We start from the raw sequence: 19,342 nt of genomic DNA, 5'->3' as shown, positions 1-19,342 counted from the left end.
TGTTAAATGAAATAAGCCAGTCACAAAAATTCTGTATGATTCCACTTACATGAGATACTTAGAGTGAGTTAGTCAAAATCATAAAGATAGAAAGAATGGTGATGTCAGGGGCTGGGATGAAAGTGGTAATAGGGAGTTATTATTTAATAGGTATAGTGATTCAGTTTTACAAGATGAAGAGTTCTGAAGAAGGATGGTGATGATGGTAGCACAACTTCATTAATGCAATACCACTGAACTGTACACTAAGAATGGTTAAAATGGTAAACTTTATGTATTTGATATTTTACCACAATAATGGACAAAATAGATGATCCTGGTCAAAAATATGTATTTAGGAATACATTACTTTTATAATTTAAAAAGTTAAAAAATTTTGCTTTGGAGTATGATTTCAAATTTGCAGTTCAAAAAGAAAGTCACAGTCAATCTCAATGTTTTGTTGCTTGTTTGTGTTTTGATAGAGGACACAAAAATACAGCGATATAGTTTTCTATTCAGCCTAAATCATAACTTGCCATTCTTTTTCACATAGATGTATTTAGGGATTTGGGATAATCTACCAGGGGTTGTGAAATGTCAAATGGAACAAGCACTTCATCTTGATTTTGGAACTGAATTGGAACCAAGAAAAGAAATAGTGCTATTTGATAAACCAACTAGAGGAACTACTGTACAGAAATTCAAGGAAATGGTCTACAGTCTCTTTAAAGTAAGTATATGCATTAACATGTTGCTAGTGTGAAGCAGTACACTCTTCTGGAAGAATTGGCAGGACCTCATCCTAAACCACAAAAAGTGTTTTGTCCTGTATCAGGGACTCTCTCCTGAGGAAATAATTCAAAGAAAAGAAAAAATTTGTAGATGTTTACTTTAACATTGTAAAAGCTAAAAAATGTTCAGATATGAGAGGGGAGTTCATTAAATAGATGAGATGAGCTGCTCTATAGTTTGACAATGTAACTAATACACAATTTTTAAAAGGTGAAATAAAATTAGTACACCCTGATTGCAAATTATTTTTAATTTAAAGAAATACTCAAAGATTTAATAGAAATATTAAGATGAAAATAATGACACTTTTGGAAAGAATCTTTTTCTCATTTTTGTTGCTCTTCTATTTTCATTCATAATCTTTCTTTTCTTTAGCCAGTTTATATTTTCAGATTATTTTATCCCAGAGAAACTTCACAGGGAAATCCTTTTTAACCTTCATTATTGGAACAATACAACTTGAAGCAAATAATTCTGTTAATGTGATAAATACAAAATAGAAAATAATTTTCAGTTGACTCTCTGGATATGCGCACATTACACTGCAATTTTGCAAGTTAACAAATAAGACAAAGAATAATGACTGCCTTGGTTAACTGTATTTATCCAGTGTAAGGGAGTTACAGAACTTAGAGTGGCCATCTCTTAATAAACAAATATACTTGGCCAGGTGAGTTTTACTGCAATTACATAAAACAGCTCTGACTCACTTAGCAAACATCATAAATATTTGGAGATGTATTACCGTATTTCTCCATATATAAGACACACCCTTTTTTGAAAAATTTAGGGTCTAAAAACTGGATGAGTCTTATACAGTGGTTGTAGATTTTTTTACTTGCATTTCCCACTTTTTTCATGCTTTTTTTTGCGCTCATTGTTGTAGATTTTTTAACTTGCATTTCCAGGTTTTCGTGCTTGTTGTCTTTGCGCTCATTGTTTCGCACTTGTTACTGGTATATTACGGTAGGTTACGTTTTGCCACGTTCTGCCCAGAAATGGCTCAGAAAAGATTTTCGTACAGTGCTGAATTCAAGTTAAAAGTGATCCAGTTTGCAAAAGTGAATGGAAATTGTGCTGCTGAACGTAAGTTTGGTCCTCCTCCTACTGAGAAAACAATCTGAGACTGGCTACGGGAAGAAGAAACCCTACTGAAAACTCCACGGCAGAAGGCCATGAGAGGCAAGCCAGCAAAATGGCCTGATTTAGAGAGGGAATTGAAAATATGGATTGAAGAGCAAAGGGCAATTGGGTGATTTGTCATCAGACACAGATGAGGACAAGCTAATGGTTGGGAGTGTTGACAGTGATGAGCTGTATGAATTTTATGATGAATAAAACTTGAGTTCAATGACTTTATGTAATATATTTTTTTTTTCAAATTTCGGGCCCCAAAATTAAGGTGCGTCTTATACATGGGGAAATACGGTAAGTTCCTTATGGAGATTCAGTAGCAAGATTACTTAGCATGCTAATAAAGGAAGTTAGTATGTTACATATTTTCATTCCTTCTGTATAATTAGCTAAATTCTTATCTTTACAGGCAAAATTGGGTGACCAAGGAAACCTCTCTGACCTGGTTAATCTCATCTTGACGGTGGCTGATGGAGACAAAGATGGTCAGGTTTCCTTGGGAGAAGCAAAGTCAGCATGGGCACTTCTTCAATTAAATGAATTTCTTCTCATGGTGATACTTCAAGATAAGGAACATACACCCAAATTAATGGGCTTCTGTGGTGATCTTTATGTAATGGAAAGTGTCGAATATACCTCTCTTTATGGAATAAGCCTTCCATGGGTCATTGAACTTTTTATTCCATCTGGGTTCAGAAGAAGCATGGATCAGTTGTTTACACCATCATGGCCCAGAAAGGCTAAAATAGCCATAGGACTTCTAGAATTTGTGGAAGATGTTTTCCACGGCCCCTATGGAAACTTCCTGATGTGTGATACTAGTGCCAAAAATCTAGGTTATAATGATAAGTATGATTTGAAAATGGTGGACATGAGAAAAATTGTGCCAGAGACAAACCTGAAAGAACTTATAAAGGATCGTCACTGTGAGTCTGATTTGGACTGTGTCTATGGCACGGATTGTCGAACTAGCTGTGACCAGAGTACAATGAAATGTACTTCAGAAGTGATACAACCAAATTTGGCAAAAGCCTGTCAGTTACTCAAAGACTACCTACTTCGCGGTGCTCCAAGTGAAATTCGTGAAGAATTAGAAAAGCAACTTTATTCTTGTATTGCTCTCAAAGTAACAGCAAATCAAATGGAAATGGAACACTCTTTGATACTAAATAACCTAAAAACATTACTGTGGAAGAAAATTTCCTACACAAATGACTCTTAGTTCATTTGGACATTGTGACCATCGTAGAAAACTTACCACTGAAAAAGAAAAAGAAATTGGCTTCTGATTCAAATCTCTGCCAGTTACACAAAACTCCTTTCCCCTGGTCCTAAGAAGTCATCATCGTAAAATACGTTATCAATTGCTGAAGTAATGGCAGGAGATTCATAGAATTAACACGTCCAAAAGGTTTCATTCCTGCTCTTTTAGAAGCCCTGGTACATTTCCCAGTACATTCACTGTGTAACTATTTTAACTGACTTAAAATAATGCTGTGAAAAGTCTCATTCCATAAACATCAACAGTGAGAGTATTTTGTAGATTTGTTAGCCAAAATACCATTGCTGGAAATATAGTGTTTGCATTGAAGCTGCTGTTTAAGAGAAAATTTATACATTAATTTACTAATGTGTTAGCATGGTCAAGTTTGCACATTAACAGAAATTGACTGCAAAGCAGGTAAATTAAATCACTCCTTTATAAACAGATGTTGGTTAACAGTATGGTTTGTTGTACTATAAGCACATTTTAATTCATTTAAGACATCAAATGTTACCTGGCTTCACAATGTTGAGTGGCTCTTACTAAGCCTTTTAAAAGTCAGGGTATAAATCTATTTTCAAAAAAGTTAAAGGTGTGTAAAAATAAGAGTAACTGACTAAAAAGGGGTCCATCTATATTTAATCATCTAATACAAACATACCTTTTCCTTGTGTCTAGGATCTTTAAGGTAAGAAAATAAACTGAGGTAGGCAGAAAGAACAGGGTAGCATCTCAGCCCTCTGAAGCTTTTACATATCTGGAGAGAAAGGTCATGTACATGAAGATATACTATAATTCTGCACAGTCAATAAGGTTAAAAGTGGTACAACTAATTGTTTCTTCCCTAAAAAATCTCTCTGGGGCTGAAAAATTGCAGAATGGAAGTTTTCTTGATATAGTCATGAAATGCATCAGAAACATACCACAAATATAACAAAATACTATAATCCTTGGCTCTGTTTACAAGAAAATGATTTTATATATATAAAATATTACATATAAAAGTCAGGGCAGTGTCCTTGCCAATTTTAGAGGTTGAAAATGGATGTTTTCATCATTTGATTCAAACAGCCATCTTAGAATCAACCAGCCAACTAGGTCCTTTAAAACTCATCTTAAGACGATAGACTCAGTCCAGATCCACATATCTTAAGTGCAAGATTTGAGTTATGGGGAAGTGGGACATAAACAGCAGGACTCTGAAATTGTAAAATTTTAGTGATAATTTTCCATTTTCAAACTGTATTTCCTGTTGGCCAAAGGGCTATTTAAGAGGCATGTAAATTTATCCAATATTTTCTCATGTAAACTTGATATACAAGGGTTATTTGCTTCTGAGCTTTCGTTTATTCAGATCTCGCACATACCTTTCAATATCTCCCTAAAATTGAATACCTGTTTTGTTTTACGATTTTATTGGGGAATCGGAACAGACAAGTTGCTGTCCTTTTGTTCTTCAATGTAGTTGTGGAGAACATCACTTCACTGGCCCATGTTGTTATTATCATTGCGCTCTTCCCAGGTGAGGCAGTCGCTCGCTGGCCTTTGAATGGCTGGCTCATGCCTGCTGTCGGCCAGACCCACTGCAGCCTACCCCGTCACCCGCAACTCACAGCAGCCCAGCTCCAGGTTGAGCTGTTTGAAAACCTATTTTAGAATAAAGACCCAGTATATCCTGCTCAAAGATTTCACCCGGTTAAAGTATCTTAGCTATGTGACCTTCACTGGACAGCTTTCTCACAAAAATGAAAGCCACTGATTAGCACCAGTTTTGTTTACTTTAAAATTATAATTTTGAAGGTAGCTTTTTTTCCCCATTAATCATCTGCTACAATAAATGAAAGAAGTGTTTCCTAGTAGAGGTTGGTGTTGCCTAGTAGTTGCCAGACTGTTTAGGGAGAGCTGCACATCATACAATTTGAGGGATAACTCCTATCAGGGAGAACAGAAGCCCAATGAGTCAAATATGCAAGTAATCTTTTTCTGGAAAAAGCTATATTTGTTTCTTGAAGAAAAATATGGTTAATTTCAAGGTATTTCCTCCAGATTCATTAACAAGAGTGTAACACAAATAGTTGCTTAATAACTTTATTATTGTCTATAATGAAAAATCTTCATAGAAAACTGTTTGGTTTATTAGCTCTCAGCAGCCCGTTCCTGAGCTCTGAGGAAGCTTGCATTCTTCTGCGCTACCCGATCTTTCTTCTGGGCAAGCGACATTTTGGGACGGTTCCACCTACAAAACAGAGACAGGAATGTTATTTTTCTTTCTTTCTTTAAAGCTGATTTTTAAAAAATTTTTTTTATTGGGGAACGCCATGGTCATTGGCGTTGACTTTTTTTTTAAGGAGGGTGAAGCTCACAATGGCCCATGCGGGGATCAAACCCGCAACCTTGCTATTATCAGCACCACGCTCTAACCAACTGAGCTAACCGATCATCCCCCAGGAAATGTTATTTTTAAAAACCATAGCTAAAGAGGATAGACACTTTGTAATAAGATAAGGTCAAGTAACCCAAGTTCCAATACATGTACTTATTTATGATTTTAAGCTAACATTCCCAAACCCCAACTTTTTGTGATACTGTCCAATACCACACTGGCGCCCAAATCAAATAAACATGTTAATACAATGCTTAGAATCATTAAGTATTAGCAGTAACTGTACTAGGATAGAATGGGCCACCTCAGTAGCTTCTGAGGCTAATACATTTCTATCACCACAAATACTTTTGCAAACCTGGTTCCCCTCACTTCTGCAACATCATGCAGAGTTAGTGATCGAGTTTGCACAACATTAAGAGTCTGAGTAAGAAGACAAAAGGCAGGGAACCCCTCACAACCGCTTTCTCTTGAAAAGACAAAATAAGATGCATACCTCTTCTTTTTAACTTCTCTCTTGGGCTTCTTCTCATAGACTGGATTCTCTCGTATAGCAACATGAGCTTTTTTATACATCTCCTCCATCTGAAACAAAGCAAAGCAAACAGTACTTGGTTTCATTTCACATGCCCTAAACAATACAATATACTGTAATCTACTACTTGCTTTATTTTGTCCTAAGCCAGATCCTCAAAAGGTACTAAACTAGGCCAGTGTTGGTACCTACTTAAATTTCTAAATTTCCTTTCCTAAGAAATTCCCAATTTTTACCATAGGCAACATGAGTTGACATTACTTACAAAACTGAATCTTCCTCAAGAAAAATTTTCATTCATTTCTGAAGACTTTGGCTATAATCTTTAAGTCACTCAAGTTTAGAGCAAATTGATTTCTGCCAACATACATTTTATAGTCATTTAAAATATTGTCTGACCTAAATTCTTTCACTCAAGGATGGATACACACCAAAACAAAGTTTTTAAGATGTTACGATGAAGAGTGTAAGGGGGCCAAGAAGCAATTTCCAAATGAATTTGTCCTCCCCCATTCCCCACATTTACATTTTCCACTGGTATCTGATAGGTCTTTCTAGGCTAACCACAGTATTACATACCAGGGACCTCTTATATCATCTACTACTACTAGTCGCTAGTATCAACCAGAAAGAGGTCCGAATTTCCCTAGAATACCCTGAAAGGTCATCCAATTAGGTATCTTCATGAGAACTGTGTTCTAAAACTGATCAAAAAACAATGTTACAACTCTGAATTGTTTCAATTACCACCCTCAAATACAATCTACCCTTAAACATGGGTTTGAACTGCCCAGGTTCACTTACAGGTGTTTTTTTTCCAATAAATATACAGTTGGCCCCCTGTACTCCCCCCCCCGCCCCGCATTTTGCATCCGTGAATTGAAAACAGTACTTGCAATCTACAAAGGGACGTGGAAGCAATCTCCTGTGGATTCCAAGGGACAAATGTAGTTAGTTTTGGGGGAGTCACAAGTTATATGTGAATTTTCAATTGCTGGGGATGGGTGGGGGTGGGGGGTTGGGTGCTCCTTAACCTCAGGTTGTCCAAGGGGCAACTGTAAATGACTTGGATCTTGTGCAAGATCAAGTCTTGAAGAGCAGCTGTAGTAAAATGCCTGAGCATTTAATCAAAATCTAGTAAAAGTTACAGCCCCCTAAAGAATGAGTGAGGTAATCCAGGTCTCTCAAAGTATTCAATGTGAAGAACATGCAATTACTACACGCATTTGTGTCAAGCTTAGCAAAGACAACAACGAAAAATTTTTCACTGCATTTGAGACAACTACCTAAATCCCTTTGGCAAGTTGAATTTCTCTACCAACTTTTAGCACTCTATTACAGCTCTCCATCGTATTTAACAAATCCATTTGAAGACTTCAAAAATTAACATGCATCTACATTACTAATGTAACACTACCCTTTTCCTAGCTCAAAACTCAATCTGCTTATCCAGTCCTAGACTATGTACTAAGCATAAATAACAAAATAATCTTTTCCCAATCAAAACTCTATTTTAAAATTAATTTTCATAGCCAAAGCAGCATCAAAATAGAAACTATGCACTAACGACAACAAAAAAATTACTTAATGCATCCATCTATACATAATTCTATATTTCTAATAGTTTTATAACACTGTGATTTGTGTTCTATGCTTTCGCTATGATTTCAAAACTAATCATCTTCAATTTCTACAATGTGTTAAGAGAGGTAGCCCCGGAGACTCAACTTTAGGGGTGATAAATTTTCCAACATTAAACTCATTTTTGCAAACATGGGTGCCTTTACTTCTTCAGTATCATGCAGAACTAGTCATAACATCTGTACATCTCCCTTTCTGTATGCCTGCCTGAGACATTCAGAAAGTCCAGAACATAGTTAATTTGCTATGAAGAAAGAACCCTTCTTCCCCATGACCTCAAAATAAGTTTAGTAACTAGCACGTCATATCAGACAGAGTAGATTGTAACTATGACCAAATGAATGAAATCTTTAACTACACAACAGTCAAATGCATAAAAGCCACTGAAGGCTTTAGATGTGGATGCTTGAAATCTGCCATCCTTCAGCATCCTAAAAGCAAGTTGATAAGTCTAGCTCATACTGCCTTATCCTTTAACCTACCCTAGGTCCAACATCCCAATTTCATGTCATTTCATTTTATAAGCCAAGGACAGCTTATTTGAATCTGTCTACAGCTATGAACACGCCCACATTCAACTTTTAACTGTTAACCTGAGTTAAAACTATAAAACATACCCACCAAAAACAAGTAGTAAACCGAGTTCTATAGGTATAAATACCAATACAGGTATTTTTAGTTAAAATTTTTACCATGTCTGGAGTTACGTTGTTCTTTATGTACTGAGAGAATTGTTTCTTGTAAGCGTCTTCATCTTCTTCCATTAGATAACGCATATAATCTGCAACATTCTGACCCATGATGTGTTTCCGATGTACTTCTGCATTGAATTCCTTGCTTTCTGAATCATAACCAGGGAATCGTTTGGTACTAAAATAAAGTTTTTCATACTTTAGTATATATTGATTGAAACCAGTTCACTAGCAGGAATTCATTTCAGTAGCTGCCATCAGTCCCGTCTTGAAACAATTAATTGCATCATATGCAACCAAAGGACCAACTACTGACTGCTCAGTTAGTGGGATGTATCATCATTCAGCAGCTAATCTCTGAATTCCACAAGACAATCATGCCACAAGCACCTTTAAAAACCACTAAATAAAGCAAGGCTTTTCACTATGAAGTTAGTTCTCATTATCATAGAAAAAGGGATTTAAAACTGCTCCCCGCAAATCCTAGAATTTCAGTGGTGCCTCAGGATACATGGGAGTGCTTCATTCAAGATCACACAGGTGCCTTTCAACAAAACTACTGTTCCTTAACCCCACCCTCACATTATTAGAGTAAGTTCCAGTTAGATACGTTTTATTTATACATTGAAATAAAATATATTAAAAAATATATATGTACAGTTGTTAAATCACCAACCACTAAACATTCCTAAGAAGCTAACAACTCACTACGATGGCTCTACTCAACAACAAACATCATTAATTCAAAGGACCAACCAAATTAAAACAACCTACTTAGCTTCTAAGAATGAACGGCCTACAATCTTATTTCCAGTTGAAAGTTTAGAAATCTGTCAGAAGCCTTTTTCTCAAACTTTTTTCCTGGAGTCCATTTTTCCATAACTCAGTTAAGCAATTTTCTTTCTGAATGAAAAAAATGCATTGGAGGAGAAGGAGTGGTGGTGAAACCAAGTTGCTTGTTTCTAGCCACAACTAAGTCACACACAAAAGGTATAGTGGTTTCAAGCCTGGCTTTCCCACTTATTGGCTTCAAAACCTTGGACAAACCACTTTTTACCTCTCAACCAGTCTCTTTACTTATAAAATCCATTACCAATTCCCTCTGGCCCTGCCAGGTTCCTTTTCCATAGTACCTAGCATACAGCAGGCACACAATGATATACCTATTATTACTTTAATTGATTCAGTAATCTCCACAGTCCAACCAGTTAGAAACAGTGAAGTACTGGCTACCAGGCAATGAGGCCTTGAATACTGTATTACCTGTGAGGGATAGACAAGCCTCCGTCCACAGCTCCCTTCAGGGCCCCAAAAACTTTATTTCCAGTAGTAGTTCTGGCAAGCCCTGCATCCAAATAGCAGGTAAAGGCACCAGGTTGACCATCAATGCTTTCCACGTTGTATTCATCTCCAGTCACCTCCACTTGACCTTCATAGATCTTGTCCATGCCAAACCTATTGAGAAGCTATTAACAAATATTTGTCTGAATATATGCAAACAACAGTATCACAGATCACAACTTTAATGACCTGCCAAGACTTTCCTTCCAATTCACTTGTACCTTTATACCCATCTATTTTAAAATAGCAATTTTTAAATGCTACAAAAAGAAATTTCATTCCATTTCACCAACTGAAACAACTTTAATAGCTTTTAATCTGCTATATGTCCATACTTGATTTATGCAGCAATCAGAAATCGCCACATTTCTTCAGTTATTTGGCTATAATTCATCAACCAAATATTAAATGTTATCACAGGTAGTTCTGAGTAGGATCCTGGGCTGAAGAGATCTTTCGTGGTTCTATTCTCTAACTATACTATGTTAATATGGGCCACTCTTCTGCTAGTACATTATCACCTAGCTATGGTTTCACAAGCAGTGCCTTTGTACCAAGTTGCTCTCATACATAATTACCTTGTCCCCCACCCCCACTCAAACTGGGTCCCCAACAATATTTCATGCTTAAAAATCCCACTGCAAAACAAGGCCAGTAATGGAGAAGAGTCAGGCAAAAGCACCTTTTCATCTTCTCTACATGACAGGAAATGCTGCCACCCAGAGGGCAGAGATGATTAAAACAAAAAACAAGCCCCCACCAATGCCTGTCCTCTCCCCAAAATTTACGATATTACTTCTCAAAATTTAATAGGCCTATAAATCACTTGGACATCTTATTAAAATATCGATTCTGAGGATCTGGAGTAGAGCCTGCATTTTTAATGTTTGCTTATGATCAGAAGATCTACACTTCTAAGCAGAGCTGTCCAACAAGGTAGCCACTAACTAGCCACAAGTGGCGACTCAAATTTAAAAATTCAGTTCACCAGTGGCATTAGACACATTTCAAGTGCTTAACAGCCACATGTCTACTGGCTACCATATCAGACAGCATAGATTAGACAGCCATCACTGCAGAAAATTCTATTGGTCTAGAAATGTCCAACAGAGTGGGAAACAGAAAAACAGCTGTTTCCCAAAATTATTAGAAAATGTACTGCCATCTCAATCAAACCATATATTTATAAAATCATCTTTCCTGATGATTCCTAATGAGTGCCACAGGCACTCTCGATTCAACACAGGGTATCTCATGCTTGTGTCAACATATATCTTGCAGGCAACACCAAACAATGAACTAAGCTAATTCCAAAATACATCAATTACAGTAATCCTGTACGTACCCTGCGGGCCAACAGCAGGCCAGTACAATATGCTGCAGCATAATTTGTCAGGCCAACCTTCACACCGTATTTTGGGAGTTCATGAGCATAAGCTGCACAAACTATCATATCTCCTTCTATACGGGCATACGCAATCTATAATAAGAGGAAAACCAGGTTAGTAATCTGCTTTCACTGTTTATTTGTTTTAAGTGCATTCTTGTTCAAAGGTCTTAAAAAAATAGACATAGATCTGCATCACTTAAAATTTGTCTTTGGTAAACCCACTCACCTCCAACTAGCTTATGTCTTGGTAAACTACAGCAGGTAAATTTGAGTCTGTAAATGTTTGACTGATGACACAGTATGTAAAGCTAAAATCAGCATAGACATTGAATATTAAAATGCCTTTGGAATAAACATACTGTAGCTCCTTACTTCTAAATATTGAAGACTCTCAGCTGGAGTAGCTGTTGAACTAAAGAGGTACTTTGAAAAGTCAAAGGAATCCCCAATTATTTCAAACATCTTCTGAACTAAGCATATTTAAGTCCGATGTTTCAGACAACCCAGTGTTCAGTTATCTGAACTCAGGTATGGAAGACACTGCCTTCACAACCAACAAATCTGTCCACAAAACAGGTATGCCTGCCTCTTGCAAAGGCCCAGCAAATCTCAAGTATAAAAATTTTCCCTACTTGTAAAAGCCCAGAAAATTGTCTTCTAGAAACAAACTGCCACTTTCTGGAGGTTTTATGTGGGAGACTTTCATACGTAATTAATAACTATTTCAACAATAAGCAGGAATAAGAACAATCCTAATTTAACCTTCACAAAACTACCAACCTCTTCAAAGAGCAGTGGATATGTAATATGTAAGACCATATAGCAAGTCAGGACTTAGTCCATGACAGATTCTATTATTCTACTGGAATTGGAATGGGTAAGAACCTTCTACTTGCTTTCAAACTTAGCCTCCCACTCCACCCACCCCCACAAAATAGCATAGTACCATACATTTCTCTAATCCGCTTTCCCCCCAATTAGAAAACGAATGGTATTAAACTGGGTCAAGATTGCTAAACACGGCTGATCTTCAGAGTATTTTTTTGAAGTACCAATTTCCCAGGCTCCAATTTAAGACCCACAAAAAAGAAAAGAACTACTCACTCAATGGATGTTTCTGAGTGCCAGGCACTACAACTGATGCACCTTCTAATCCATACTGTGTTTTGTTTCCCAAGTACAACTTCTCTCCCAAGGTGAGTTAAGGGAGGTGGGGTTTACCATCATTGCTTGAGTCTAGAATGCAACTTACCTGACAAATGATATCTCTGTTGGTTACACGAACAATCATCCTATATTTGGGTGTGTTGTACTTATTTTTATCCTGGATTACCAAGCGTTTCCTGGCATAGTAATCAGTTTTACCCTCACGACGTCTTCTAAATTTCACTTGGTATCTTTTGAAGTAGGCCTTATTCTTCACAACCTTAACAAATCCCTTTAAGAAAAAAAAATGTTATCAAAACTTTGATAAGTGTTTTTTAGCTTATGATACTTCTGACATTTGGGCTGTAACAAATATCATTTGAACTTCAGAAATCAATCTATAGAAAGCTGTCACTTTTGGAGAGTCCAGTGTTTCTCAAACCATCTGGGGTCAAGGGATCACTTTTTCTCCTACTTTCCCTCTGTGAAGGCTGATAACAAAAACAAAAAAACAAATCACTGGGGAAAAACGGAAATGAACAAAGATACAAAACAGGCTAATTTCTTATATTTTCCGAAATTGTCATCGTTTGTAAATTTTTAAATGCTTACTCTCAACTTTTGTACCTGTTCCCTCGAGGACCAACACCAATCCTTGTGCCAAACTTTTGCAAAGCCTTGCTCCAGACAGCACTCAATCCTGCCAAACGTCCATCTGTTCTGAATACTACCCCATTTCGAGAAACTAACCTCCTATTTCCCTAACTTTCCAGGACGGACGTTTTTCAAAAAACCTAAGTTAACCTGCCACAAAACTGAACTGGGCCAAAGTCACTTTCAGCAATTACTCCCGATTAAAACTGCACTGTCCCAAACCAACTAAGCAACACCCCACCCCAAGAATCACTAAAAACCGGTGCCAGCGACAATCTAAAGAGGCAGGAGGCGCATACCAAACACTAAATGAGCTTCCTTTCCGGGCCCAGAGACGCCACAGCCTCCAAACTCTACCGACGGTTTTGGCTTAAAAGTGACTTCTTCAGACCAACACAAGCTTTCTGACACACCCGCTGACCGCAACCCTCTTCCAGAAAGCCCACGAAGCAGTCATGGGTGGAAGTGGGTCCGAGAAGGTGCAGCCCGTCTCCACTCAGGCATCCCCTAGCTAATATGAGACCGACTGATGCAATCTCGCCTGCCCAGCCGCCTACCGGGGCCCCCTCGAACGAGCCGGCAATATCCCCGCAGCTTGTCCACTAAACTCAGCCTCCTCCTCAACCCGCCACCCCAGCTCCTGCTCTTCTTCAACCCCCTTCGTCTCAAGCTTGCGCGCCGGGCGGCAGCCATTAAGAGCACGCTAGGAGCGGCAGTCCGACCAGGGCAGAGCCAGCAATCTAACGCCATCCGACTCCAGCGCCATGCGAGACTGACCCTAGGCTAGCATTAGAGCAAGGAGAGGGAAACCCCATCCATCTGTAGTCTCGAGAACCGGGATACCCACTCACCATCCCGCTGAACAGAGACCAGCGTCCGCGGCTCGCCACAGACCTACAGCCCCAGCTCAGCTCCGGGAAAGAAAAGGCCGTAGCCTATGCGCAGGCGCAGTATGTAGCGCCGGCGATCACGCGAGCGACGTGTGAAAGAGAGATACGCCGGCCGTCTGGCGTGCGGCATGCCGCCCCCTGCTGATAGGAGGACCCATGCCAGATCTCTTCTTGCCGCAACAAGTCCTCAATAATCCGACAGGTATGGACCGTGAGGAAGAGCAGGGAGGATTACGTATAGGAGACTTCCACTTTCCTATGCTAGGAAGTATTTTCATAACAAACATATATTACTTTTGTAAGCAGGAAAAAGTTCAAAAGTTAAATAGAATGAATTTATTCTGGAGCTCTTTTGCCCCCTCCAGGACTCTACCCCCTGGACTACTCATCCTGGTCCAGAACGTAGGGTCCACCCCAGGAAGCCTTGCCTTAGTGCTTCAAGCCTGGCTTAGGAGCCCCTTTTTCTGCCTTCCCACAGTACCTTCGTGCCTGCTTCTACCCACTCTAGATTGTAAACTCCCTGAGGTTGGGTCCTGCTGCAAGGTCACCTTTGAATCTCCACTACCTAACACGATGCTGACATTCAGTAAGTGCTTGGTATTTGTGAAATGGTAAGAAGACTGCTCTCTCCTTCCTGCTTCTTTACCCCCATCTTCTTCCCTGGTCCCTGACCACCTCATTCCTTTTGCCTCCTTCCATCGCTCTGATCTAGTCGGCTTAACGCTTTTCAACAAGTTTAAGTCCTTTTTAAAATTCTTTTAAAACTAATTGTAACTGTGAAATACGTCATTTTCCTATTCTACACATGGAGATTGAGGAGAACCAATCAAATAGACAAACTAACAAAAAAACACCTCAAGAGAAAGTATTCCCTCACCTAACAGTATTTCAAGGGTGGTCTTTGGGCTATTGCATGGGAGTTATTTGGGTACTGATTAAAATGAAAATATATGAATAGCCTCCTCTACTGAATCAGACTTGCTGGTTTGGGGACTGGGAATCTGCATTTTAAATTTGGCCTCAATTTTAATCAATTCAAGAGGTCTCAGGAAAGTACAAAACAAATACTGTTTTGCCCAGTCATGGAATTAACTGACTCTACTAGGAAAAGAAAGCAAGCTACTTACCAGCACAGCAGTTTAAAATATTGGCATCCTCAGAATGAATTTTAACTCTGTATGCCCATCCCCAATGATAAGCCTACTCTTGGGAAATGGGTTTCCCAAGATGGGAAATGCATGAGTTTAATCTAGCAGAAAAGAATCAGTGTGTGAACTGCTCCCTGTCAGAACTGGGAGAAGGATCTGCCAAACAAGATGACTAGGCTAAGTGGTTCCAAAAAACTGCCACTAGAATAAATCAGAATTAAGATGCCCATTTATTCTGGTTTCAATTTGTAAATCCTTATATAACCAGAAAAATGTAGATTGAATCCACTCTGGCCAATATCCACAGAACCCTCAAGAAGAAATATTAAAACAATTCTCACAAGCAAGTGTGGTTCTATCTTTGTTGAGGGGCTTTTGGAAATGTAAAGAAAGAAGCATACCATTTGTTTTTACAGAAAATACTTAAGTTAAAAACCTTTATCTTGGTAGTTCATTAAGTTATTAGTCTATGAAAGGTGCCACATATCTTGGTCAGGCACTGCTCACATTGGCGTTGGAAGCATCAGGAAGGAAAGTGTGTATGGAAATAGGCCCACCCCTAAATTTTACATGTTTTAGGGCAAGCATACATACTCGTATGAAGACCCACATACCATTCATCTGAATATTTAGAAGTTATGAAGCAAGCTAACATATTGTTGAATTAAATATGTTTTCTTCTCCTTTACCTGCTAATTCTTAGCTCATAAATATTTATAACAACAAAATTAAAAATGTATGTACCTATTCTCCTTGGTTTCAGCTCGGGGTTTGTGGCTAGTATGGCTGGCTCAGCCGGTGCAATTGGTGACACCAGGAGCCAGGGAGAATTTGTCCAGCACCCTTGACCAACTAACCTTGTTCAAGTGGTAAAAGTTAAAAGTCACCAGGAATGGGACAAGTCAACTTTATGTTTCTCATGAGATATACTGAGAAGAACACAGAAACACTTTGCAAAATTTATCTAATCTAATCTAATCTAATTATGTAATCTAACTATCTAATCTGATACATGATGAAACTGCAAACAAATCCAAATTGAGGGACATTCTACAAAGTAATTGGTTTGTATTTATGGCAAAATCGTGATAGATAAGCAAAGACTAAAGAAATACTCCAGATTGAAAGAGACCAAAGTGACATGACAACTGTATGCAATGTGTGATCTTAGATTGCATCCTGTACAAGAAAGGAAAAAGAGAAAAAGGAAGGCTTTTTATTTCTTTTGTATAAAGGACATTTTCAGAACAATCAGTGAAATCTAAATGGAGTCTGTAGATTAGATGGTAGTAATAGATTAATGTTAATTTTATTTTGATAGATGCACTATGGTTATGTATGAGATTGCTCTGTAATACACTCTGAATTATTTTGGAGAAATGGGTATTATTTCTGCAACTTACTCTCAACAAATGACTCAGATAAAAGTTACATAAGTGTGTGTAAAAGGAAAGAAAACAAAGCAAATGTATTAAAATGTTAACAATGGATAATCTGGGAGAAGGGTATATGGAAATTCTTTGTACTGTTCTTAAACCAATTTGTGATTTTGAAATTATTTCAAAATAAAAATAAAACATTGAGTTCCACTGGAATGGGAAATATTTCTTTTATTATTTGAAATGAAAGTGAATTTAGTGTTATCAGATATGTCAAACATACATTATAAATAGAAAATAATTCAGTAATTTTTAATTCTAGTAGCGATGATTTAACACCAAAATATGAAAAGATTTCTATGATGTTACCTGTATATTATGATTTTGAAGTACCTACTTACTACCCTAATCAGCGGGTTTTGTATTGAAACCACCAGCTTTCTTTTTTCTTTTTTAAGATTTTTTTTTTAATTGGGGAATTGGGGGATGGGAACAGTACTGGGGAATTGGGGGAAGGGGAACAGACAAGTTGCTGTCCTTTTGTCCTTCAGTCTAGTTGTGGAGGACGTGGCTTCACTGGCCCAAGCTGGCACCATCATTGCGCTCTTCCCGGGCGAGGCAGATCAGTCGCCGGCTTCTGGATGGCTGCTCACAGCAGCTGCTGGCCACTCACGCTGGTTGCTGGCTACACACGGTAGCCCATGGCAACCCACTGCAGAAGGGGCTGCAGCCAATGCGGTTGCCTGAGACTCAGGACAGCCCAGCTCCAGGTTGAGCTGTTGTTCAGCATCTTAGCTGTAGAGGGCAGTGTCACTGGCCCTCATATGTGGGATCAGAACCAGGGCCCTATGGCATCCCAAGGCAGCTCTTAACCAACGCACCACTTGGCCGGCCCACCACCAGCTTTCTTAATTATAATAAAAAAGCATCTTGTTATTTCAAAATATCTTTTTCTTTGCAATTGGTTTTTGCTTTACATTAGTTTCTGGTTATACATGAAGTGTAGCAAGTAAAGAACAACTTTACGATTAGATCCTCTTTATTGATATTAATCCATAGAAACATTTTAAACTTTTTAAACCTGTACTTTTATCTAGGAAAAAATAATTAGTCCTCAGTGAAAGAATAATCTTTGTTTCTTAAAAAGAATGTGTAAAGTTATGGTTTTTAATGGGACCAAGAGTCAGCAGAATATCAGGACAACCAACCATAATTAAGATTGAGCTTGTCTGGGTGTTCTGTTGATAGGCTACTGATGTCTGAATGACTAATAAAAATACACAATTCATAAATGATAATATATTTATTCCATAAAAGTTTCTGTTTGTACTTAATTTCAGCAAAACTTCTATGATGTTGTCACCAAGATATCACATCATTTGTGTTCTAAAGATAGTAATGCCAAGTTAGACAACCTTTATTGGGTCGTTGTGGTTCTTAAATAATTTTTATTAATGTCAATTAGGAGAAATTTTGTGGGAATGAAGCAAGAGAAACTGGATTTTAAATAAAATTTATAAAGCAATACTTAAATTTGAAAATGAACCATAATTTTTACATTCAACTTCAAACATTGTATGGTGTCATATACTATAAATTATTGTTTTCACAGACACTATTGCTAGATATCTTGATATTGTCATATAAATCAGGGTAATTATTGATATATGAGGACTTCCTACAGCCATTTTATCTTCTGTCCTCTGGTTGCTCTGTGTCTCCATTGTTTCTTTGCCCTTGTGTTTCTGTCTGCTGTTTTAGTTTGGTGGTATTTTATGATTTTTTTCATCTGTTTATTCTTTTTTTTTTTTTTTTACGTATGTGTCTCAGTTCTGGATTTTTGTTTTGCAGTTACCGTTAGTTTTATGCAAAAAAAAAAGTTTCATATATACAAGAGTCCTTTTTCTTTTTCTTTTTTTTTTTTTTAAAGATTTTATTGGAGAATTGGGGGAGGAGAACAGCGCTGGGGAATCGGGGAAAGGGGAAAAGACAAATTGCTGTTGCTTTGTTCTTCAGTCTAGTTGTAGAGGATATTGCTTCACTGTCCTAAGTTGGCACCATCATTGCGCTCTTCCCAGGCAAGGCAGATCAGTCGCTAGCTTCTGGACGGCCACTCACTGTGGCTGCTGGCCGCTCACGCTGGCTGCCGGCTACACACGGTAGCTTATGGCAGCCCACTGCAGCAGGGGACTGCAGCCTATGCCGTCGCTGGATACCCACAGCAGCCCAGCCCCAGGTTGAGCTGCCGTTCACCATCTTAGCTGCAGAGGGCAGTGTCATTGGCCCTCATATGTGGGATCCGAAACGGGGCCCTCTGGCATCCCAAGCCAGTTCTTAACCAACGTGCCACTTGGCCGGCCCAAGAGTCCCTTTTCTTTGATCGCATCTTATCTCCGTTCACCTATGTAAGTACAGTTCTTTTCCCTCACCCCTTTTATGTTTTTATTATCACAAATTATCCCTTTTTATGCTCTGCTTTTGTTTCCAAATTGCAGAAGCTATAGTCCTTTTTAAAAATGCCTTTACCAAGGTGGCAAGTTAGCTCAGTTGGTTAGAGCACAGTGCTCAAAACACCAAGGTTGCTGGTTCGATCCCCACATGGGCCACTGAGCTGCATCCTCCACAACTAGACTGAAACAACTACTTGACTTGGAGCTGATGGGTCTTGGAAAAACACACTGTTCCTCCCTCCAAAAAAGAAATTCTATCATAAATTGTTAAAAAAAAATGCTTTTACCTTCTTTAACCTTTATGTTAGTTATATTTAAACATTTAATACCCTCTTCTGAAAAGCAGTTGCAATTTCTTACATCTGTCTGTTTGTCATCTCACCATTTTGTAATCTTCTGTATTTTTGTTTCAGGTAGAAAAGCTCCTTTCAACATTTCTTGTAATGCAGGTCTTGTGGTGGTAAATTCCCTCAGTGCGTGCCCTCTCTAACACCCCTCCCCCCCGGAAAAGTCTTTTTTTT

General features: G+C 38.2%; 2 protein-coding genes across 6 annotated transcripts in view; one reads left to right on the top strand and one right to left on the bottom strand.

Moving 5' to 3' along the window:
• Nucleotides 1-3,616, top strand: part of DIPK1A (divergent protein kinase domain 1A) — a 116,309-nt gene extending 112,693 nt beyond the window's left edge. For all 4 annotated transcript variants that reach the window (XM_019667574.1, XM_019667573.1, XM_019667576.1 and 1 more), the window contains 2 exons: nucleotides 536-712; nucleotides 2,318-3,616. In XM_019667574.1, coding sequence (XP_019523119.1) covers nucleotides 536-712; nucleotides 2,318-3,130 — 990 coding nt within the window. In that variant the 3' untranslated portion in view covers nucleotides 3,131-3,616. The remainder of the gene's footprint in view (nucleotides 1-535; nucleotides 713-2,317) is intronic.
• Nucleotides 3,617-5,244: 1,628 nt separating this feature from the next.
• On the bottom strand, nucleotides 5,245-13,914 carry RPL5 (ribosomal protein L5). Of its 2 annotated transcripts, XM_019667578.1 has the most exons (8): nucleotides 13,806-13,901; nucleotides 12,716-12,791; nucleotides 12,407-12,592; nucleotides 11,110-11,244; nucleotides 9,687-9,889; nucleotides 8,424-8,601; nucleotides 6,052-6,140; nucleotides 5,245-5,408 (listed from the first exon to the last, which is right to left on the bottom strand). In XM_019667578.1, the coding sequence occupies exons 3-8, from the start codon at nucleotides 12,443-12,445 to the stop codon at nucleotides 5,309-5,311; spliced, it is 744 nt and encodes a 247-aa protein (XP_019523123.1). In that variant the 5' UTR covers nucleotides 12,446-12,592; nucleotides 12,716-12,791; nucleotides 13,806-13,901; the 3' UTR covers nucleotides 5,245-5,308. The 2 variants fall into 2 exon arrangements, with proteins under 2 accessions (XP_019523123.1, XP_019523122.1); XM_019667577.1 differs by lacking the exon at nucleotides 12,716-12,791 and having other exon boundaries at nucleotides 13,806-13,914.
• Between the last annotated feature and the right edge of the window lie 5,428 nt (nucleotides 13,915-19,342).

Source organism: Hipposideros armiger, unplaced genomic scaffold (genome assembly GCF_001890085.2).
Source record: "Hipposideros armiger isolate ML-2016 unplaced genomic scaffold, ASM189008v1 scaffold_501, whole genome shotgun sequence".
NCBI lineage: Eukaryota > Metazoa > Chordata > Mammalia > Chiroptera > Hipposideridae > Hipposideros > Hipposideros armiger.
Note: the sequence above shows the minus strand (reverse complement) of the source record. Positions and strands in the feature narration are given on the sequence as shown.

Coding starts and splice junctions, on each gene's coding strand:
- RPL5 (XM_019667577.1), bottom strand. Junction 11,245..12,406: donor ACAGAGATATCATTTGTCAG/GTAAGTTGCATT, acceptor CTCTTATTATAG/ATTGCGTATGCCCGTATAGA. Junction 5,409..6,051: donor AGAGAAGTTAAAAAGAAGAG/GTATGCATCTTA, acceptor TCTGTTTTGTAG/GTGGAACCGTCCCAAAATGT.